The sequence below is a fragment of the Mercenaria mercenaria genome, chromosome 4, assembly GCF_021730395.1.
Source record: "Mercenaria mercenaria strain notata chromosome 4, MADL_Memer_1, whole genome shotgun sequence".
NCBI lineage: Eukaryota > Metazoa > Mollusca > Bivalvia > Venerida > Veneridae > Mercenaria > Mercenaria mercenaria.
Genome location: NC_069364.1, coordinates 35,264,735 through 35,289,259, shown reverse-complemented (window position 1 = coordinate 35,289,259; position 24,525 = coordinate 35,264,735). Strand labels below are relative to the sequence as shown.

The 24,525-nt window shown below is 37.3% G+C and overlaps 1 protein-coding gene across 3 annotated transcripts in view; it reads right to left on the bottom strand.

The window, feature by feature from the left end:
- LOC123552806 (E3 UFM1-protein ligase 1-like) overlaps positions 1-24,525 on the bottom strand; it is a 385,734-nt gene that overhangs the window by 153,240 nt on the left and 207,969 nt on the right. For 2 of the 3 annotated variants that reach the window (XM_053540920.1, XM_053540922.1), the window contains 2 exons: positions 19,621-19,791; positions 11,215-11,341 (listed from right to left, as the gene is read on the bottom strand). In XM_053540920.1, the coding sequence (XP_053396895.1) occupies positions 11,215-11,341; positions 19,621-19,791 (298 nt within the window). The remainder of the gene's footprint in view (positions 1-11,214; positions 11,342-19,620; positions 19,792-24,525) is intronic. The other variant, XM_053540921.1, reaches the window with a different exon arrangement.

Sequence of the window (24,525 nt, the reverse complement as noted above, 5' to 3'; positions counted from 1 at the left end):
AAGGCTTTTTAGTTATTTGACCTACTGACCTAGTTATAAAAAACACGTGACCAAGTTTCGAACAAGACCTAGATATCATCAAGGTGAACATTCTGACTTATTTTCATGAAGATCCGTTTGAAAAGTATGGCCTCTAGAGAGGTCACAAGGTTTTTTCTATTTTTAGACCTACTGACCTAGTTTTTGACCACAGTTGAACAAGTTTCGAACTTGACCTAGATATCATCAAGATAAAAATTCTGACCAATTTTCATACAGATCCCATTAAAAATATGGCCTCTAGAAAGGTCACAAGGTTTTTTTGTTATCTGACCTACTGACCTAGTTATTGAAGGCACGTGACCCAGTTTCGAAACTGACCTAGATATCATCAAGGTGAACATTCTAACCAATTTTCATGAAGATCCATTCACAAGTATGGCCTCTAGAGAGGTCACAAGGTTTTTCTATTTTTAGACCTACTGACCTAGTTTTTGACCGCAGTTGACCCAGTTTCGAACTTGACCTAGATATCATCAAGATGAACATTCTGACCAACTTTCATACAGATCCCATGAAAAATATGGCCTCTAGATAGGTCACAAGGTTTTTTTATTATTTGACCTACTGACCTCGTTTTTGATCGCAGTTGACCAGTTTCGAACTTGACCTAGATATCATCAAGATGAACATTCTGACCAACTTTCATACAGATCCCATGAAAAATATGGCCTCTAGAGAGGTCACAATGTTTTTTTATTATTTGACCTACTGACCTAGTTTTTGATGGCACATGACCCAGTTTCGAACTTGTCCTAGATATCATCAAGATGAACATTCTGACAACTTTCCTGAAGATCCCATGAAAAATATGGCCTCTAGAGAGGTCACAAAGTTTTTTTATTATTTGACTACTGACCTAGTTTTTGTCCGCAGTTGACCCAGTTTCGAACTTGACCTAGATATCATCAAGATGAACATTCTGACCAACTTTCATACAGATCCCATGAAAAATATGGCCTCTAGAGAGGTCACAAGGTTTTTTTATTATTTGACCTACTGACCTAGTTTTTGATCGCAGTTGACCCAGTTTCGAACTTGACCTAGATATCATCAAGATAAACATTCTGACCAACTTTCATACAGATCCCATGAAAAATATGGCCTCTAGAGAGGTCACAAGGTTTTTTTATTATTTGACCTACTGACCTAGTTTTTGATCGCAGTTGACCCAGTTTCGAACTTGACCTAGATATCATCAAGATAAACATTCTGACCAACTTTCATAAAGATCCCATGAAAAATGTGACCTCTAGAGTGGTCACAAGCAAAAGTTTACGCACGCACGGACGCACGCACGGACGCACGCACGCACGGACGACGGACGACGGACGCTGCGTGATCACAAAAGCTCACATTGTCACTTTGTGACATGTGAGCTAACAAGAGCTGTCCGTAAGACAGCCAAGCTCGACTATTCGAAATATTGTCCCAGAAGCAGGAAAATATTACCCAAAAAGGTTAAATATCAAAAGATTTCTAAGTTCAAAAGGTGGAATAATTTGACCAAAATGCATATCAGTTATGGGACTTGCTGCATTCAACTAGTTTTATAACCCCGAAGGCACATGTGAAGTTTCAATTCAATATCTGCATTAGTTTTGGAGATAGAAACTTGCATGTAAAACTTTAACCAGAATTTTCAAAGTCCAAAAGGGGGCATAATTTGCCCAAAATACATGCCAGAGTTAAGGGACTTGATCCAGTGAGGTAAGTAATTGATCTAGAAAAAGAAAAAATAAGTTTCAAATTATATGCCTTTTAGTAATAGCTGTATGTACTTGCACACAAAACTTTAACCAGATTTTGCTAAGTCCAAAAGGGGAAATAATTTGGCCAAAATGAAGGTCAGAGTTATGGGACTTGCTGCTATCAACTAGTTTTATAACCCCGAAGACACGTGAAGTTTCAAATCAATATCTGCATTAGTTTTGGAGATAATAACTTGCATGTAAACTTTAACAAAATTTTCTAAGTCTAAAAGGGGGCATAATTTGCTCAAAAAACATGTCAGAGTTATGGGACTTGCCCCAGTGAGGTTGGTAATTGATCTAGAAAAAGAAAAAATAAGTTTCAAATCTATATGCCTTTTAGAAATAGCTGTATGTACTTGCACGCAAAACTTTAACCAGAATTTTCTAAGTCCAAAAGGGGGCATAATTTGGCCAAAATGAAGGTCAGAGTTATGGGACTTGCTGCCATCAACTAGATTTATAACCCCGAAGACACATGTGAAGTTTCAAATCAATATCTGCATTAGTTTTGGAGATAGTAACTTGCATGTAAAACTTTAACCAAAATTTTCTAAGTCTAAAAGGGGCCATAATTTGCTAAAAATACATGTCAGAGTTATGGGTCTTGACCCAGTGAGGTTGGTAATTGATCTAGAAAAAGAAAAAATAAGTTTCAAATCTATATGCCTTTTAGAAATAGCTGTATGTACTTGCACGCAAAACTTTAACCAGAATTTTCTAAGTCCAAAAGGGGGCATAATTTGGCCATAATGAAAGTCAGAGTTATGGGACTTGCTCCTATCAACTAGTTTTATAACCCCGAAGACACATGTGAAGTTTCAAAACAATATCTGCATTAGTTTTGGAGATAGTAACTTGCATGTAAAACTTTAACCAAAATTTTCTAAGTCCAAAAGGGGGCATAATTTGCTCAAAATACATGTCAGAGTTATGGGACTTGACCCAGAGAGGTTGGTATTGGTATTGACCTAGAAAAAGAAAAAATAAGTTTCAAAGCTATATGCCTTTAATTGATGGCTGTATGTACTTGCATGCAAAAACTTAACCAAGGTGTGACGCCGACGCCAACGCCGACGCCAGGGTGAGAAGAATAGCTAGACTATTCTTCGAATAGTCGAGCTAATAACGTAAGTATAACAGCTTGGTGACCTTGACCTTGGGTGTAATGGGCTCACCCCCTATACATATATTGTTTGTATACTGAACAATCTTTATGTGAAGTTATGGTAGGATATAAGCAATAGTAACAAAGGTATGACAGAAAAACAAAGGTTGCCGAGAAGGGTAACGCCAACACTGACAGACGCTGACGCCGGGGCGAGTAGAATAGCCCCCCTATTCTCAAAATAGTGGAGCTAAAACTACAGCCTCTATCGCATATACATGCTTTTCCTTTGATTTGACATAGTGACCTACTTTTTGATCCCAGATGACCCATATTTAAACTTGACCTAGATTTCATCAAGGCAATCATTCTGACTAAAATTCATGAAGATTAATTGAAAAATACAGCCTCTATCGCACACACAAGGTTTTTCTTTGATTTGACCTAGTGACCTAGTTTATGACCCCAGATGACCCATATTCGAACTCGGCCTAGATTTTATCAAGATAATCATTCTGACCAAAATTCATGAAGATTAATTGAAAAATACAGCCTCTATCGCATACACAAGGTTTTTCTTTGATTTGACCTAGTGACCTAGTTTTTGACCCTAGATGACCCATTTTCTAACTCAACCTAGATTTTATCAAGGTGATCATTCTGACCAAAATTCATGAAGATTAATTGAACAAGAGGGCCAAGATGGCCCTAGGTCGCTCACCTGATAAACACACCATAACAGTGTAAACATGTTTGACATAGTGATTTCATGGAAACAAATATTCTGACCAATTTTCATTAAGATTGGATCAAAAATGTGGTCTCTTAAGTGTAAACAAGCATTTTCTTCAATTTGACCTAATGACCTAGTTTTTGACCACAGATGACCCATATTCTAACTTGACCTAGATTTCGTCAAGGCCATCATTCTGACTAGATTTTATGAGAATCCAGTGTAAAATGCAGCCCCTATTGCATACACAAGGTTTTTTCTTTAATTTGACCGGGTGACCTAGTTTTTTACCCAGATGACCCATATTCAAACTCCACCTAGATTTCATATAGACAAACATTCTGATAAAATTTAATGAAGATCCAGTGTAAAATGCAGCCCCTATTGCATACACAAGGTTTTTAATTGATTTGACCTAGTGACCTAGTTTTTGATCCCTGATGACCCATATTGAAACTTCACCTAGATTTTATCAAGGCAATCATTCTGACCAAAATTCATGAAGATCAGTTGAAAAATACAGCCTCTATTGCATACACAAGGTTTTTCTTTGATTTGACCTAGTGACCTACTATTTAATCCCAGATAACCCATTTTCAAACTCGGCCTAGATTTTATCAAGGCAATAATTCTGACCAAGTTTCATAAAGATCAACTGAAAAAAAAGCCTCTATCGCATACACAAGGTTTTTCTTTGATTTGACCTAGTGACCTAATTTTTGAATCAAGATGACCCATATTCAAACTTGACCAAGATTTTATCAAGGCAATCATTCTGACTGAATTTCATGAAGATCAATTGAAAAATATAGCCTCTATCGCATACACAAGGTTTTTCTTTGATTTGACCTAATGACCTAGTTTTTGACCCCAGATGACCCATATTCGAAGTTGACCTAGATTTCATCAAGGCAATCATTCTGACCAAAATTCATGAAGATTAATTGAAAACTACAGCCTCTATCGCATACACAAGGTTTTTCTTCAATTTGACCTAGTGACCTAGTTTTTAATCCCAGATGACCCATTTTCGAACTCGGCCTAGATTTCATCAAGGAAATCATTCTGACAAAAATTCATGAAGATAATTGAAAAATACAGCCTCTATCGCATACACAAGGTTTTTCTTTGATTTGACCTTGTGACCTAGTTTTTGATCCCAGATGACCCATTTTCGAACTTGGTCTAGATTTTATCAAGGTAATCATTCTGACCAAAATTCATGAAGATTAATTGAAAAATACAGCCTCTATCGCATACACAAGGTTTTTCTTTGATTTGACCTAGTGACCTAGTTTTTGACCCCAGATGACCCATTTTCGAACTCGGCCTAGATTTCATGAAGGTAATCATTCTGACCAAATTTCATGAAGATCAGTTGAAAAATACAGCCTCTATCGCATACACAAGCTAAATGTTGACGGACAGACGACAGACAGACAGACGCCGGACATCGAGTGATCAGAAAAACTCACCTGAGCATTGCTCAGGTGAGCTAAAAACAGCAGATAATTGTAAAAAAAAAAGACATCTTATTCAAACAAAAAAGTTTGCAAGCAAAACAAAATTTAGAAAACCCTGGGTCCCATCCCACTACAAGCTCACTACAGTCTCAAAAATCCTCAGTCTGAAGTTGTGCCCAGATCTGATTCTGAGCCAGGAAACACTTGATAGTATAAAGAGAATTGTCCAAGAAGGGGCAACATCTATAACTAGCACACAGCTTGAGAAGGCCATTGGCCATTTTAAGGCTAGAAGGATGTGACACCGAGTTAATCATTAAGTTAACAACATGTTTTGATTCATGAAAGAAAAAAATGAATATAGTAGAACAACTTGCATAATCATTTGTTGTTTTTGTCACAAAAGATACATTTGTTAGAAATGATTGAAAACAGTATTAAGAAGTGTATATTTGATAGAAATGTTTGAAAACAGTATTAATAAGTGTGAAAAGTATATGCTAAAAAATTCCCCTTTTTGTCTTAAAACGACAAAAAATTCCCCTTCCTGAGGGTATGGGTACCTGTCCCCAAAAGTTGTCTCAGGCCCTGTTAACATTTGTGCCAAGTAATTTGAAAATCCCTTGATGAATAGCAGAGTTAGAGACCAGACATGAAACAGTTCCTGTTAACCTTTAACCTCTATGTGTGACCTTGACCTTGGAGCTAGGGGTCTGGGTCTTGAGCACAACATGTCGTCTCATTATGGGGAACATTTATGCCAAGTAATTTGAAAATCCCTTGAGGAATGGCAGAGTTATGGACTGGATACTAAATAGACCCTGTTAACCTTTGACCAGTGTGGCCTTGACCTTGGAGCTAGGCGTCTGGGTCTTGCGCATGACATGTCATCAAATTATGGGGAACATTTATGCAAAGTTATTTCAAAATTCCTTCTTGGATTAGCAGAGGCAATTATTCTGACCAAATATTATGAAGATCAATTGGAAAATACAGCCTCTATCGCATAGACAATGTTTTTCTTTGATTTGACCTATTGACCTAGTTTTTGACACCAGATGACCTATATTTAAATTTGACCTAGATTTCATCAAAGCAATCATTCTGACCAAATTTCATGAAGATCAATTGAAAAATTCAGCCTTAATCACATACACAAGGTTTTTCTTTGATTTGACCTAGTGACCTAGTGTTTTACCTCAGATGACCCATATTCAAACTTGACCTTGACTTCATTAAGGCAATTATTGTGACCAAATTTCATGAAGATCAATTGAAAAAAACAAGAGGGCATGAAGGCCCTGTATCGCTCACCTTACCTATTGACCTAACAAGAGGACCGTGATGGTCCTGAATCGCTCACCTGTCCCCATATGACCCAGTTTTGAACTGAGTATGACGTCGTTTTTTCTATTATTTGACATAGTGACCTAGTTTTTGAGCTCATGTGACCCAGTTTTGAACTTGACCTAGATATCATCGAGATAAAAATTCTGACCAATTTTCATGAAGATCTCATAAAAAGTATGCCCTCTAGAGAGGTCACAAGGTTTTTTTCTATTATTTGACCTACTGACCTAGTTTTTAAAGGCACGTGACCCAGCTTCGAACTTGACCTACATATCATCAAGGTCAACATTCTCACCAATTTTCATGAAGATCTCATGAAAAGTATGGCCTCTAGAGAGGTCACAAGGTTTTTCTATTTTAAGACCTACTGACCTAGTTTTTGACAGCAGTTGACCCAGTTTCAAACCTAACCTAGATATCATCAAGATGAATATTCAGACCAACTTTCATACAGATCCCATTAAAACAAGCAAATTCGATGAATTGGTATCCCCCGCCGAAAGGGTTTGTGGTGAGGAATGGCAAAAAGATATATCCGGCAAAAAGTCAAAATCAATTTAACAGAAAACAAAATTTAATGTTTAATTAAAGAGTACACAATAAATGTATGATAATTTGATCCGGACTAAAGAATTCATTTTGAATGGGATATGCTTACTGTAATAAGCTTAGCTTTTAAAATAAAATGCAGTTAATTGAAATGCGAGCTTGAAGTTTAACTGGAATGAAATATTGTCTTTGAGTGGTTTGGCACCAGGTGTTGCTGTTTTACATGTACATTTGAACTTAAAAAATCAGATGTCCTTAAGAGAACACAGATAAGATATCTTGAACATGGCTGAGGGCAAGGTTTGTGCAGTCACAACTCAACATGTTGAAGGTTTGAACATTTAAAAAAAAAAAAAAGGAATGGAAATATATATATCTATATATAGATATATGTATATATTTATTTTTTTAGGGGGTGGGGGTGCAGGGGAACGGGAGAGGAAACAAAATTTCACATGCTGATTATAAATATTGATTGAAAATTAAAAATGAAAAAAAAAAAAAAAAAAGGTAAAAGGGTGAAGTTGGAGTAGGGGGGGGAGGGGGGTGGGGGGCAGAGAATGCATGATCAGTGGTGGGCATGACTGGGTGGAGAAGTGAGGTGGGGGAATAGTACAACTTGGAAGGTTTGAAAAAAATCTAAAATAAGAAATGAAAAAAAAAAAAAAAAAAAAATTGGGAGGGGGTGGGGGGAGTGTGGTTGGGAGGGGGAGGGGGTGTGACCAAGGCAAGTGGGTGACCAGGTGTGGGTGCGCAACTTAAATGTTTATAATAAATGTTCACAGAAAAGAATGAAAAAAATTTAATGAAATTCTGCCAAATGGTAAGTTTGTTATGTATAAATATGTGGATTTTTAGACAATTAAAGGGCAATAACTCTGAAGTTACAAAAAGAAATCTGTACAAAATTGTCTGTGCACAACCACATTATAGTGCTCTAAATTCTGTTTAAGTTTCATAGTTCTAGGTCAAACATATCAAAAGTTATGATGCAGAAATTGGCATATCTATAGATCTATAGTACCCTATATAGTTAACACTAGAAACTTCTAAGGGCCATAACCGTGGTGTTACTTGGGCAATCTGTCTGAAACTTGATGGCCCCATAACCTCATAGTGGTGAACATGTATATGTAGTTTGTTTGAAAAAAATCTAAAATAAGGAATGATCTTTTTTTTTTTTTTTTTTTTTTGGGGGGGGGGGGGGGGTGTCGGGGGATAGGGGGGGAGGTGTGTGATCAAGGTAAGGGGGTGACCAGGTGTGGGTACACAACTTCACATGTTAACAATAAATGTTCATGGAAAAGAATGAAAGAAATTTAATGAAATTCTACAAAATGGTAAGTTTGTTACGTACAAATATGTGGATTTTTATACAATTAAAGGGCAATAACTCTTAATTTACAAATAAATCCAAATGAAATTGTGTGTACACAACCACATTATGGTGATCTAAATTCTGTTTAAGTTTCATAGTTCTAGGTCAAATATATCAAAAGTTATGATGCAGAAATTGCCATATTTATAGTACCCTATAAAGTTAACACTAGAAACTTCTAAGGGCCATAACTCTGGTGTTACTTGGGCAATCTGACTGAAACTTGACGGGCCGCAAGAACTCATTGTGGTGAACATGTATATGAAGTTTTAAATAAATATTCCCAACCATTTCCTAGATATGGCTCCGGACGGAACGGAAAGACTGAAGGACGGACGGACGGACGGACGGAAGGACGGACAACGCCAAAACTATATCCCTCCGACTTTCGTCGGGGGATAAAAATATGGCATCTAGAAAGGTCACAAGGTTTTTCTATTATTTGACCTAATGACCTAGTTTTTGACGGCACTTGACCCACTTTCAAATCTGACCTAGATATCATCAAGGTGAACCTTCTGACTAATTTTCATGAAGATCCATTGAAAAATATGGCCTCTAGAGAGGTCACAAGGTTTTTCTATTTCTAGACCTTATGACCTAGTTTTTGACGCACATGACCCACTTTCGACAAGATCTAGGTATCATCAAAGTGAACATTCTGACCAATTTTCATGATGATCCATTGAAAAATATGGCCTCTAGGGAGGTCACAAGGATTTTCTATTTTTAGACCTACTGACCTAGTTTTGGACCGCACGTGACCCAGTTTCAATCTTGACCTGCAGACTGTATGTACATAGTATGTGAACAAGAAACAAAGTCCCGTAACTCTGCAATTTTTGTCGCTGAAACAACCTAACATGCCCCATGCACAAGTACTGTTGTTACTGATCACTTGTATGAAGTTTCATTATATTGTGTCAAGGGGATGAGGAGAGATGGTGCGCACAAGATTGTGTCTATGTATATAGTATAGTAACAAAAAACAAAGTCCCGTAACTCTGCAATTTTTTTATCTGAAAGAACCTAACATGCCCCATGCACAACTACTGTTGTTACTGATCACTTGTGTGAAGTTTCATTAAATTGTGTCAAGGGGATGAGGAGAAATGGTGCGCACAAGATTGTGTCTACGGACAGACAGACAGATGGACAGACAGACAGACGGACAGACAGACAGACAACCTGAAACCAATATACCACCCCTTACAACTTTGTTGTCGGGGGGTACAAATATGGCCTCTAGGGAGGTCACAAGGTTTTTCTATTTTTAGACCTACTGACCTAGTTTTGGACTGCACGTGATCCAGTTTCGAACTTGACCTAGATATCATCAAGATGAACATTCTCACCAACTTTCATAAAGACCCCATGATAAATGTGTCCTCTAGAGTGGTCACAAGCAAAAGTTTTCGCACGCAGGCACGGACGACAGACTACAGACGCCACGCGATCACAAAAGCTCATCTTGTCGCTTTGTGACTGGTGAGCTAAAAATCATCAAGATCAACATTCTGACCAAGTTTCATTAAGATATGGTCATAAATGTAGCCTCTAAAGTGTTAACAAGCTTTTCCTTTGATTTGACCCGGCGACCTAGTTTTTGACCCCACATGACCCAGATTCAGACTTGACCTAAAGATCATCAAGATTAACATTCTAATTAAGTTTCATGAAGATATAGTCACAAATGTGGCCTCTCGAGTGTTAACAAGCTTTTCCTTTGATTTGCACTAGTGACATAGTTTTAGACCCCACCTGACCCAAATTTAAACTTGACCTATAGATCATCAAGTTTAACATTCTGACCAAGTTTCATTAAGATATGGTCATAAACGTGGCTACTACAGTGTTAACAAGCTTTCCCTTTGATATGACTTTGTGACCTAGTTTTTGACCCCTGATGACCCAATATCAAAATCATTAAAGATTTTATTGAGGGTAACATTTTGACCAAGTTTCATTAAGATTGGGCCAAAATTGTGACCTCTAGTGTTAACAAGCTTTTTCTTTGATTTGACCTAGTGACCTAGTTTTTGACCCCACCTGACCCAGATTTAAACTTGACCTATAGATCATCAAGATTAACATTCTGACCAAGTTTCATTAAGATATGGTCATAAATGTGGCCACTACAGTGTTAACAAGCTTTTCCTTTGATTTGACTTGGTGACCTAGTTTTTGACCCCTGATGACCCAATATCAAAATCATCCAAGATTTTATTGAGGGTAACATTCTGACCAAGTTTCATTAAGATTGGGCCAAAATTGTGACCTCTTGAGTGTTAACAAGCTTTTTCTTTGATCTGACCTGGTGACCTAGTTTTTGACCCAAGATGACCCTATATCAATTTCGTCCAAGATTTTATTAAGGGTAAATTCTGACCAAGTTTCATTAAGATTGGACCAAAACTGTGACCTCTAGAGTGTTAACAAGCTTTTCATTTGATCTGACCTGGTGACCTAGTTTTTGACCCCAGATGACCCAATATTGAACTCATCCAAGATTTTATTGAGGGTAACATTCTGACCAAGTTTCATTAATATTAGGTCAAAATTGTGACCTCTAGAGTGTTAACAGTCAAACTGTTGACGACGAACGGACGGACCTGAGCTCAGATGAGCTAAAAATTAAGCTGGAGTCTAAACTAAAGGTTTCATGAATTTATGTCCAGAATTAGTGCTTTACAGTTTACAGAGATAACACATAATATTATTTTCTTTCTGTCTTAGGTTCAAAGGAGAATATCAAATCAACAGGCACAGAATGTCCTGAACATGAAATACATGGAAAACTAAAAACTAATATTTTAACATTCTTTCTCTTGAAGATGACCTACCTGTTGCCTTTTTACGCCTTTGATCTTTTCTATCCTCTTTTGTATTGCCTGTAGGTCCTTCAGACTTAATGGTTCCTGGCTCACCAGCTTCCAGTACCCCTCTAAACACTGAGTGACTCTTCGCATCCTATAAACAAGAGATCACAGTGTGATCTTGGCGCCCACCATTGAGCCATTTTTTAATGTTCCAAATTTCCAGACTAGCTCAAGGTCAAAATCAAGGTCAAAGTTCATTTCGGTACACACAACTGTGCATGGTGTCATGCATGTGGTCCAAATTTGCAAGCTGTAGCTTGAGAAAAGTGAAAGTAGGTCACTTGATCAATTTCAAGGTCTGAGTTCATTTCTGTAAACAAAACTATGCAAATTTGAAGGATGTAGCTTGAGAAATGTGAAAGTAGGTACTAGGTAAAAATCAAGGTCAAATTTCAATTCAGAACACAAAACTATGCATGTGGTCAAAATTTGAAGCCTGTATCTTGAGAAATGTGGAAGTAGGTAACTAGGTCAATCTCAAGCCAAAGTTCATTTTGGTACACAAAACTATGCAGGTGGTCCAAATTTGAAGGCTGTAGCTAAAGAATTGTAAAAGTGGGTCACTAGGTCAAAATCAAGGTCAAAATGTCATTTTGGAACACAAAACTATGCATGTGGTCCAATCAGAAATGTGAAAGACGTCACTAGGTCAAGGTCAAAGGTCAAAGCTCATACTATGCATTTGTGAATTTGTGTAAAATTATCCTAAAATCGGGCAAGCAGTTCTTACAAGAAGATTTTTAAAGTTTCCACTGTATACATATAGGGAAAAGTGACCACACCCTCCAGCGGCCATGTTTTTTGACAAATCGGTATAATTTAAATAATCTTGGTAGAGGGTGACATAAGGACCATTTGTGGGAAATTATTTCAAAATCGGACCATCGGTTTAGGAGGAGATGTTGTTTTAAGTTTTTTCTATTTTTAGCTCTGGCAGCCCCTATGTGCCACCAAGCGGAACTGTTTGAATAACTTTGGTAGAGGACCATCCAAGGAACATCCGTGCCAAGTTTCATCAAAATTCATTCAGAGGTTATGGAGGAGATGTCGTTTACACACAAATGTTGACGACGGACGGACGACTTGACGGACACATGCACGACGGACACAGTGTGATAACAATACCTCACCTTGAGCACTTTGTGCTCAGGTGAGCTAAAAAAAGCTAGGTGAGAAGGTCATGGTAAAGATTCTTCAAGATAGGTACTGAAATCTGTTAAAGAATTGTACAAATCTCTTTGCTCTAGCTTCAAAAAACAAGTAAGTAGGTCAGGGCTGTAGTTTGAGAAATTTGAAAGTAGGTCACTAGGTCAATCGTAAGGTCAAAGTTTATTTCGGTACAAAAAACTACGCAAGTGGTCCAAATTTGAAGGCTGTAGCTTGAGAAATGCAAAAGTAGGTCACTAGGTCAAAATCAAGGTCAAATTTCATTTCAGAACACAAATCTATGCAAGTGGTCCAAATCTGAAGCCTTTACCTTCAAAAATGTTAAAGTAGGTCACAAGGTCAATATCAAGGTCAAAGTTTGTTTCGGTACACAATCCTATGCGTGTGGTCCAAATTTGAAGCCTGTAGCTACAGAAATGTGAAAGTAGGTCACTAGGTCAATCTTAAAGTCAAAGTTCATTTCGGTACACAAAACTATGCAAGTGGTCCAAATTTGAAGGCTGTAGCTTGAGAAATGTGAAAGTAGGTCACTTGGTCAAAATCAAGGTCAAATTTTATTTCGGAACACAAAACTAAGCATGTAGTCCAAATTTGAAGCCTGTACCTTCAAAAATGTGAAAGTAGGTCACTAGATCAATGTCACGGTCAAAGTTTTTTTCGGTGCACAAAACTATGCATGTGGTCCAAATTTGAAGGCTGTAGCTACAGAAATGTGAAAGTAGGTCACTAGGTCAAAATCAAGGTCAACTCATGTCAAGGTTCATCTTGCCTCTCAAAACCATACATGTGGTCCAAATTTGAATGTTGTAGGTTATTGACAAGAAGATTTTAAAAGCTTTTCCCTATATAAGTCTATATGAACCATGTGACCCCCAGAGCGGGGCCATATTTGACCATAGGGGGATAATTTGAACAAACTCGGTAGAGAACCACTAGATGATGCTACATTACAAATATCAAAGCTCTAGGCTTGATGGTTTGGACAAGAAGATTTCCAAGGTTTTTCCCTATATAAGTCTATGTAAATCATGTGACCCCCGGGCGGGGCCATATTTGACCCTAGGGGGATAATTTAAACAATCTTAGTAGAAGACCACTAGATGATGTCACATACAAAATATCAAAGCCCTAGGCCCTGTGGTTTTGGACAAGAGGTTTTTCAAAGTTTTTCCCTATATAAGTCTATATAAACCATGTGACCCCCGGGGCGGGGCCATATTAGACCCCAGGGAAATAATTTGAACCATCTTGGGAGAGGACCACTAGATGATGCTTGATACCAAATATCAAAGCCGTAGGCCCTGTGGTTTTGGACAAGAAGATTTTCAAAGTTTTTCCCTATATAAATCTATAGAAATTATAGAAATAAACAAAGGGCAATATCTCACTAAAAAATTGTTGAACCAGCCTGATTTTCAGGGGGGACACAACTAGGGTACCAATACATCATTCTGACGAAGTTTGGTCAAAATCCCCCCAGTAGTTTCTGAGGAGATGTGATAACGAGAAATTGTTGACGGACTGACGGACGGACGGACCACGGACGGAGAGTGATATGAATAGCAAAAACAAGAAGTAGGTCAGTAGGTTAAGGTCACAGTCAAGTGATCTCTAATAACTTGGGGTAATAATTATAATTAAACAATCTAGGAAATATGATGAAATAATTTTTGAAGTATTTTTTCCTATATAACTCATATACAAGTGACCCCCAGGGCAGGGCCTCTTTTCACCCCAGGGGCATAATTTGAACAATCTTGTTAGAGAACCACTAGGCAATGCTACATACCAAATATCAAAGGCTTAAGTCTTGAACTTTCAGACAAGAAGATTTATTTTCCCTATATAAGTCTATGTAAAACTTGGGGCCCCTGAGGGCAGGGCCTCTTTTCACCACACGGGCATAATTTGAACAATTATGGTAGAGGACCATTAGGCAATGCAACATACCAAATATCAAAAGCCTAGGCCTTGCAGTTTCAGGCAAGAAGATTTTTCAAGTTTTTTCATATATAAGTCTATGTAAAACTTGGGACCCCCGGGGCAAGGCCTCTTTTCACCCAAGGGACATAATTTGAACAATTAGGACCATTAGATGATGTCACATGCCAAATATCAAGGCTCTACACCTTGCAGTTTTGGACAAGAAGATTTTTTAAAGTTTTTCCTTTTGGTTGCCATGGCAACTAGAGTTCTGTGTGGAATTAATTTCTTTGAACAATTTTGAAAGGGGGCCGTCCAAGGATCATTCAAATTTTCATCAAATTTGAACTGGTGGTTTAGGAGGAGATGTTGTTTAAAGGAAAGTGTGGATGGACGCCTGACGCTGGACAGACAGATGCCAGAGGGTGAGTGATCACAATAGCTCATCCTGAGCCTTTGGCTCAAGTGAGCTAAAAAGATATAGACCGATATAATTATGATACTTATAACAAGGAAACATTTTCAAACAGCACTTACCGTATTCGAAATTTAAAGAAAAAGTTCTTAAAATTGGATCTTGACATAACGGTTTCCACAAGATAATACAAGAGATCACAGAGTGATCTTGGTGCCCACCAATGTGCCATTTTTGAGTGTTCCAAATTTCAAGACTTATTGGCTAGCTCAAGGTCAAATTTCATTTCCGTACACAACACTGTGCATGTGGTCCAAATTAGAAAGCTGTAGCTTGAGAAATGTGAAAGTAGGTCACTAGATCAATTTCAAGGACAAAGTTATTTGTACACAAAACTATGCATGTGCATCAAGTCTGAAGGCTGTAGTTTGAGAAATTTGAAAGTAGGTCACTACGTCAATCTTAAGGTCAAAGTTTATTTCATTACACAAAACTATGCAAGTGGTCCAAATTTGAAGGCTGTAGCTTGAGAAATGTGAAAGTAAGTCACAAAGTCAAAATCAAGGTTAAATTACACTTCAGAACACAAATCTATGCATGTGGTCTAAATTTAAAGCCTGTACCTTCAAAAATGTGAAAGTAGGTCACTAGGTCAATGTCAAGGTCAAAGTTTGTTTTGGTACACAATCCTATGCATGTGGTCTAAATTTGAAGCCTGTAGCTACAGAAATGTGAAAGTAGGTCACTAGGTCAATCTTAAGGTCAAAGTTCATTTCAGTACACAAAACTATGCAAGTGGTCCAAATTTGAAGGCTGTAGCTCGAGAAATGTGAAAGTAGGTCACTAGGTCAACGTCAAGGTCAAATTTTATTTCGGAACACAGAGCTATGCATGTGGTCCAAATATGAAGCCTGTACCTTCAAAAATGTTAAAGTAGGTCACTAGGTCAATGTAAAGGTCAAAGTTTGTTTCAGTACACAAAATTACGCATGTGGTCCAAATTTGAAGGCTGTAGCTTGAGAAATGTGAAAGTAGGTCACCAGGTCAAAATCAAAGTCGAATTTCATTTCCGAACACAAAACTATGCATGTGGTCCAAATTTGAAGCCTGTACCTTCAAAAATGTGAAAGTAGGTCACTAAGTCAATGTCAAGGTCAAAGTTTTTTTCAGTGCACAAAACTATGCATGTGGTCCAAAATTTGAAGGCTGTAGCTTGAGAAATGTGAAAGTAGGTCACTAGGTCAAAATCAAGGTCAACTCATGTCAAGGTTCATCTTGCCACTCAAAACCATACATGTGGTCCAAATTTGAATGTTGTAGGTTATTGACAAGAAGATTTTAAAAGCTTTTCCCTATATAAGTCTATATGAACCATGTGAACCCCAGGGCGGGGCCATATTTGACCCTAGGGGGATAATTTGAACAAACTTGGTAGGGAACCACTAGATGATGCTACATTACAAATGCCAAAGCCCTAGGTTTTGTGGTTTGGACAAGAAGATTTTAAAAGTTTTTCCCTATATAAGTCTATGTAAACCATGTGACCCCCGGGGCGGAGCCATATTTGACCCTAGGGGGATAATTTGAACAATCTTAGTAGAAGACCACTAGATGATGTCACACACAAAATATCAAAGCCCTAGGCCCTGTGGTTTTGAATAAGAGGTTTTTCAAAGTTTTTCCCTATATAAGTCTATATAAACCATGTGACCCCCGGGGCGGGGCCATATTAGACCCCAGGAAAAGAATTTGAATCATCTTGGTAGAGGACCACTAGATGATGCTTCATACCAAATATCAAAGCCCTAGGCTCTGTGGTTTTGGACAAAAAGATTTTCAAAGTTTTTCCCTATATAAATATATGTAAATTATAGAAATAAACAAAGGGCCATAACTCACTAAACAATTGTTGAACCAGTCTGATTTTCAGGGGGACACAACTAGGGTACCAATACATCATTCTGACAAAGTTTGGTCAAAATCCCCCCAATAGTTTCTGAGGAGATGCGATAACGAGGAATTGTTAACGGACGGATGGACAGATGGAATGACGGACGGACGGATGGACCACGGACGCAGAGTGATTTGAATAGCCCACCATCATGATGGTGGGCTAATAAGGGAAAGCACAGAAAATTTTATTTTTGCTTAGAAAATTGTCGTACATTTTGTGATATGGCGTAAAACCGGTGTAACAGCCCAGTTTTAAAACAACTGGTTGATTTTTCCCCAGGGAAAACGCTGCAGATTATACATACTAGGAGGGAAAGAACCAACTAGTCAGTTTCTTCTCCCTTCACTGTGTATTATATGTTAGACATGCAGATACATGCACATGGGGGGGGCAAAGAACCAACACGCCAGTTTCTTCCCCCTTCACCGTCTATTATCATTCAGGTATGTAGATATATACATACTATGGGGGAAAGAACCAACTAGATGATGCTTTTGTAGAAAAGTGCATGTCTCCCCCAATGCATAGCTGTAATAGACAAGATGTCAACGGGACAGGAGTGAAAGTCAAAGAGACACTGATGGTTGGCTACAATAGGGATAGGCTACTTGGCATGTCCAATCATCCTGAAGTTTCAACATTCTGGATCAAGTGGTCCTCAAGTTATTGATCGGAAACTGTTTTCCATGTTCAGACCCCTGTGACCTTGACCTTTAATCAAGTGACCCTAAAATCAATATGGGTCATCTACTCTGCACATCCAATCATCCTATGGAGTTTAAACATTCTGAGACAAGTGGTTGTCTAGTTATTGATTCGAATGTTCCATGTTCAGGCCCCTGTGACCTTGACCTTGGCTCAAATGATCCGAAAAACGGTAACGGTCATCTACTCTGATAGTCCTATCATCCTGTAAAGTTTGAAAGTTCTGAGTCAAATGGTTTTCAAGTTACTGATCAGAAACTGTTTTCCATGTTATTGTCCCTATGACCTTGACCTTTCATCAAGTGACCCAAAAATCATTTGGGGTCATCTACTCTACTTGTCCAATCATCCTTTGAAGTCTGACAGTTCTGGGTCAAGTGGTTCTCTAGTTACTGATCAGAAACGGTTTTCCATATTCAGGCCCTTGTGACCTTGTCCTTTGATCTAGTAATCCAAAACCAAAAGTGTTCATCTATTCTGTAAGCCCTATCAACCTATGAAGTTTGAAGGTTCTAGGTCAAATGGTTCTTCAGTAATTGATGAAAAATGAAGTGTGACAGACAGATGACCCCTGTGACCTTGACCTTTGATGGAATGACCCCAAAAACAATAGGGGTCATCTACTTTGTATATCCTAGCATCCTATAAAGTTTGAAGGTTCTAGGTCAAATGGTTTTACTGACAGGAAATGGATTGTCATGTTCTGGCCACTGTGACCTTGATCTTTAATGGAGTGACCTCAAAAAGCTAACCAAGGGGGAGATAAAACTAACTGAACTCGTCCAAGATTTTATTGAGGGTAACATTCTGACCAAGTTTCGTTAAGATTGGGCCAAAATTGTGACCTCTAGAGTGTTAACAAGCTTTTCCTTTGATTTGACCTGGTGAACTAGTTTTTGACCCCAGATGACCCAATATCAAACTCATCCAAGATTTTATTCAGAGTAACATTCTGACCAAGTTTCATTAAGATTGGGCCAAAATTGTGACCTCTAGAGTGAACAAGCTTTTCCTTTGATTTGACCTGGTGACCTAGTTTTTGACCCCACATGACCCAGATTCGAACTTGACCTAAAGATCTTCAAGAATAACATTCAGACCAAGTTTTATTAAGATGCTACGTACCAATTATCTAAGGCCTAGGTTTTGTGGGTTTAGACAAGAAGATTTTTAAAGTTTTTTCTTATACAAGTCTATGTAAAACTTGTGCCCCCACAGGACAGGGACTCTTTTCATCCCAGGGGCATAATTTGAACAATCTTCATAGAGGACCATTAGATGATGTCACATGCCAAATATCAAGGCTCTACGCCTTGGGGTTTTGGACAAAAAGATATTTAAAGTTTTTCCTTTCAGTTGCCATGGCAACCAGAGTTCTGCATGGAATTCAATTCTTTGAACAATTTTGAATGGGGGCCACCCAAGGATCATTCCTGTGAAGTTTGGTGTAATTCTGCCCAGTGGTTTTCAAGAAGAAGATATTTTTTTTAAATGTTGACGGACGGACGACTGACGAAGCACGACGGACATTGAGCTGTCACAAAAGCTCACCATGAGCCTTTGGTTCAGGTGAGCTAAAAAGTGACGTATATTTTGCAATGAAGTATTGGTTTACATAGTGTAAATTGATGGGAAAACAAGTTTTTCAAAAAATATTTATCATATGAAACTAATCAAGCCAGGTGAGAGGCTTGCTCTCCATGTTAGTTCAAGGGAGGTAACAGTCAGAGCAGTGTCATGATGGTAAAAAATGTTGATCATGTTATTACGATATTTGCTTATTTTCTGCTTTATTTTGCCACAGATTTGGTTAGAATTTTATTTCTATTTTTATGAAAGTATCTAAATCTGAACCAGTTCTTTTTAGAACGGTATATACTGGTACTTTTTGAAGTGATTATTTGGTACTGTACCGATACCGGGTACACCGGTGTCCAACCCTAGGTAAGAGAGTATTATGATTTCAGTTATGATGTCAAATCAGTTCAATACTTTAAAGACAAATGAAGTCCACCATAAGATTGAAAACCATGACGACCTTCTTGAGGTTTATCATCTAATTTGCCACTATTTATAATTCAGATGCTTTGGTATCTAACCAATCGGGCTAACGCTCTTGTGTTTAAATTCCTGTACATCTGACTGCAACTATAATTAATCAGGCAACAAAGCACCTGAAGTCCTTGATTATTTGAAAAATATCTACCTTTTCTGCTTTCATGGCCATGAGTTGTGGAAATGGTTTTGAACATTGTGAGATAAGTTTATCACTGGCAACTACTGTCTCACAGCATACCATGGCCCCTGAATGACCCTTCAAACATCCCAATAGTAGAGTGTTGGCATCTTTTGCACTAAACACAGATGGAAGTAATGGCTGAAAATAAGAGGTATGAAAGATACTTTAGGTTCAAAATTATTGGCAAAAACCACAGAATTTTAACAATTTCAGTGCACAGTAAAATAAACTAGAAGATGCTTTTGTAGACAAGAGGGTCAAGATGGCCCTAACTCGCTCACCTGAGAAACACATCATAACAGTGTAAACATGTTTGACCTAGTGATTTCATGGAGACAAATATTCTGACAAATTTTTATTAAGACTGGACAATATATGTGGCCTTTTGAGTGTAAACAAGCATTTTGTTTGATTTGACCTAGTTTTTGAACCCACATGACCCAGATTCGTGCTTGTCCAAGATTCCATAAAAACAAACATTCTGACAAAGTTTCGGGAAGATTGGAGCAGAAGTGGCCTCTAGAGGTTAAAGGTCAGTAATTCAAATCCTTCCTTGTTTCATATCAAAAACGACAACTTCAGGTCGTGTTTACGTATCTTTAGAGAACATTACTTTTTCCTACACCTATTTCTCATGGAAGTTCTATCACAAATTAATGGAAAAATGAAAAGAGAATAGGGGGTTGAATAGTTCTTAGTGAAATGCCAGTCAGTTGTGGTCTGCTACCCTAAAAATGGCGCATATTTGCTCTCGTTTGCACAATAAACACCTACTTCCAGTTTTGATCTGCAAAACTTGCCATGTGGGGTGTATGAACATGAAAACCATCTCATTTCATGCAGAATGTATTCTAGTAGTGAACTAGAATGTGTCTGCTGGACACAGGGTGTGCACCCCAATGGTACATTTGTCACAAATAAGGGGCAATAATTCAAATGTTTGCAATTTTAAGGGGGTATAGCCTCAACAAACATTTTATGAAAAGGATTCATTATTCTCGGCCATATACTTTTAGAGCTATGAGCAATCACAAACAAGAAATCCACTATTTTGGTTATTTTAAGGGCCATAACTCTGTAATAAACGCTAAGATTCTCAAGAAGAATGCCAAGTATGCAAGGTTACATCATGATAAAGACTCAAGCAAGGTTTCATGAATTTACAAAAAAAAAACTTTTTAAGCTAGGCACATAATCAGGTGAAAATATGCATTTTTTTTACTATTTCAAGGGCCATTAACTTTAAAAACAGGGGATGGAGCCAGCCAAAAAATAAGAGGTGTGCAAGTTTATATCATGATAAAGACTCATGCAAGTTTTCATCCATTTATTTCATATACATTTTAAGCCAGGTGCGTCACAAGGTGAAAATGTGCATTTTTACTATTTCAGGGGCAGACAAAAAATAGGAGGTACACAAGTTCATATCATGATAAAGACTCATGCAAGGTTGAATCAATTTATATGTAATACTTTTTGAGTTAGGGGCGTCACAAGGTGAAAATGTGCATTTTTGACTATTTCAGGGGCCAGAATTCTGGAAATAGAGGGCGGACCCAGATGAAAAATAGGAGGTGCGCAAGTTCATATCAGGATAAAGACTTATGCAAGGTTTAATAAATTTATATTAAAGGGTAAGGAAAGCCTGAAAATAAGTTTATTTTATATGAAAGCCATTATCAAGCCTTTCATAACGCTGAAAGAATTTTTAAAATCAGACAATTATTGAAAAAGATACAGCAGTTTGAAATTTAAGAAAATGGCTGATAATGGAGGCATCCATTTTAGTGTGTTTATGACATCATTTACACACTGCTGAATACTTTATTTAGCAAATGACCTTTTAAAAGACTGATTTTTATATGTTTCTCGAGTGTAAGGTGTAAAACATGATAATTTCTTTCCTTATAGCTGGAAAAAGTAGAGAAATTATTTTACAGTAATAAGTAAATGCAGTTCAAATGTGTATTTAAAAATTTAATAAATCTGCCATTTTGTTTTTTGTTGCCATGGAAACAAAATGGCCACCAATTTGACCAAATATGTAAATGCTCATAACTGTCATATTTTTACTCCGATTTTGAAAATTCTTTCACTTCTTTAAATGATTTAAGAAATCCCAGCTGACAAAATTAATGTTAGAACAATGTTGCCTTTCCTGTTAAATACTTTTTGAGCTAGGCACGTCACAAGGTGAAAATGTGAATTTTTTATCATTTCAGGGGCCATAACTCTGGAAATAGGGGGCGGACCAAATTGAAAAATAGGAGATGCGCAAGTTCATATCATGATTAAGACTCATGCAAGGTTTCATGAATCAATATCAAATACTTTTTGAGCTTGGCATGTCACAAGGTGAATTTTTTCCTATTTCAGGGGCCGTAACTCTGGAAATAGGGGAAGAAATAGGGGGAGAAGCCAGACGAAAAATAAGAGGTGCGCAAGTTCATATCATGATAAAGACTCATGCAAGGTTTCATCAATTTATATCAAATACTTTTTGAGCTAGGTGCGTCACGAACTTCGGACGGACAGACGCACGGGGCACACAGACAAGACCAAATCTATATGCCCCCACCATCAATCACAAAAAGTGTGATTAAAGCATTTGTTCTACACAAATTTGTGCAAAAAAATGGGAAAGTTAGGATTTATTTATTATGGACTTCTTTTGACTACACCACGGAAGCACATTTTCAACCGAATTACTGACCTTATTCCTATAAGAAATGTTTCTTATCAAATTTCATTACATTTTCATCTCTATTTTCAAGAAAGATGCAATACCAAACACATTTCCAAGTTTCATTATGAAATTTCGATATTTTAGAGAAATAAAGACATTTAATTGAAGCCCATTTACTGGGCTAAATTTTGGCCCTATGGTCGCTTTATTGTAAATTTTGGTAAAAGTTTCACTTGTTTGCATTATTTTCATGCTTCCCAACCCTCCCGATTCATAGGAAGCCAAAACCCGATCACCCCAATCAGCATTCAAAAAACCAGATTTGAATATTTTCCAATGATATGTGTAATGAAAATAGCTTCGGGGCATTGTTGTGATGTTATGGTTTTGATAGATTGCCCTTTCAAAACCAGCCAGATTAGCCAATGTCTGCGGTACAATTGTTCCGTGTATTGTACTGTCGATTATAGTGGCTTTGATCAACAGGCCGACACGTGGGTGCATCAACCGTGAATGACCCTGATTAAGAACTGACAGGATTTTGCAATCAATTACTGTTTTATGATACTTTAATTGGGAATAATATATGAAAATTTGTCGTTTTTAGCACGTCGGCAGTGAAGCTACATGTAGCCTTTTATGGAAGAGATGATTGAAAATGGTCAATTGAACGATAATTAATTTAAAAAGTTGTAATCATTTAAAATGTAGATTGATTATTGCACATTTTCGACACGCTCATTAGGCCTTTAGAAATTAAATATTGAATACATGTTTGCCCTTTGCCGATCGCCGACCAACCCATGAAAATTGACCAGACTCGAAATATTCTATATCAATTTTATCTACCAGATTTATTTTATTCCTTTCAGGATTCCATTTATAAAAATATTAGATAAACTTTAGAATGATACCAAATTCAGTAAAATCGATTTATAATTACACAGTCGTACTATCCAAGCATATGACGCGCCGATGCAGAAGTTGCCGCCATCTTGAAAATTTGAAAACATGGATTCTACGTATGTATGAAAATAACCGATAACTTAGTTTTAACTTAGTTAAAAATCACTTATTGAGATTAAAATGAATAAACTAAAAATGCAAGGCCACAGTTTTGTTTTCGTAAATAATTTGTCTAAACATTTTTATAAGGCCGAAATTTAAGTTGAAAGTGCACGGTCGCAAGCATCAAGTAGGCTGAAATTTGGAGTTCTTACTCGCAATGAACCGTAGGCATCCACACTTACGTTTATATTACTGGACGACTGGATGGAAAAACAGATTCATAATCAGTTATTTTTTGTGTATTTATCGCAGAAACTTCCGAGCAACGAGGGAATGATAAAGATAGTGGCAGACGATCTAATCTAGCTAATTTCACAGCATGTACTTTTTACGTCGCATTATACTTTCGTTTTCGCATGCCCAAAACACTAGAAAAATAAAACTTTCCATGTCGATTTGTTGTCTTAAATCTTACTGACAACGAAGAACAATGGGTTTAATCAGCGATACAGGTACAAAGTCATTGATTACATGTAGATTTGACGAATTGCCAACATAAATCAATTGTGAAATAAATTAATAATAAGATACGATTTTGTTGCGTTGAGGTATAATAAGATACGACTTTGTTGCGTTGAGGTGACGAATTGTGATGATTGACAAAATAAACTTGCTCATTGATAGTTGTTCAATAAAACTTGTTGCTTATTAGTTATCAGCTGATATTTGTCGCTGAAAATGCAAGCCAACACTTCATGAGGGTTAACAGAATAAGAATGTTTGAAAGTATGAATCATCAGTGTCATCTTTGAACAAAAGAAACGAGAGCTCTTTTACAACATAGATTGTATGTATAAATGAAATATGTCCTGTTATGATTTGATTATTTTAATAAATACAATAAAGATAAAACTGTTGTATTTGGTTATAAATCCTATTTATCTAGTAAACTAAGGTCAAAAAGCATCAAAGTAAGGTAAACAAGAGGGCCATGAAGGCCCTGTATCGCTCACCTGACCTATTGACCTAAAGACCATCAAGATTAACATTCTGACCAAGTTTCATTAAGATATGGTATAAATGTGGCCTCTAAAGTATAAACTAGCTTTTCTTTTAATTTGACCTAGTGACCTATTTTTTGACCCGACATGACCCAGATTCAAACTGGACCTTGAAAC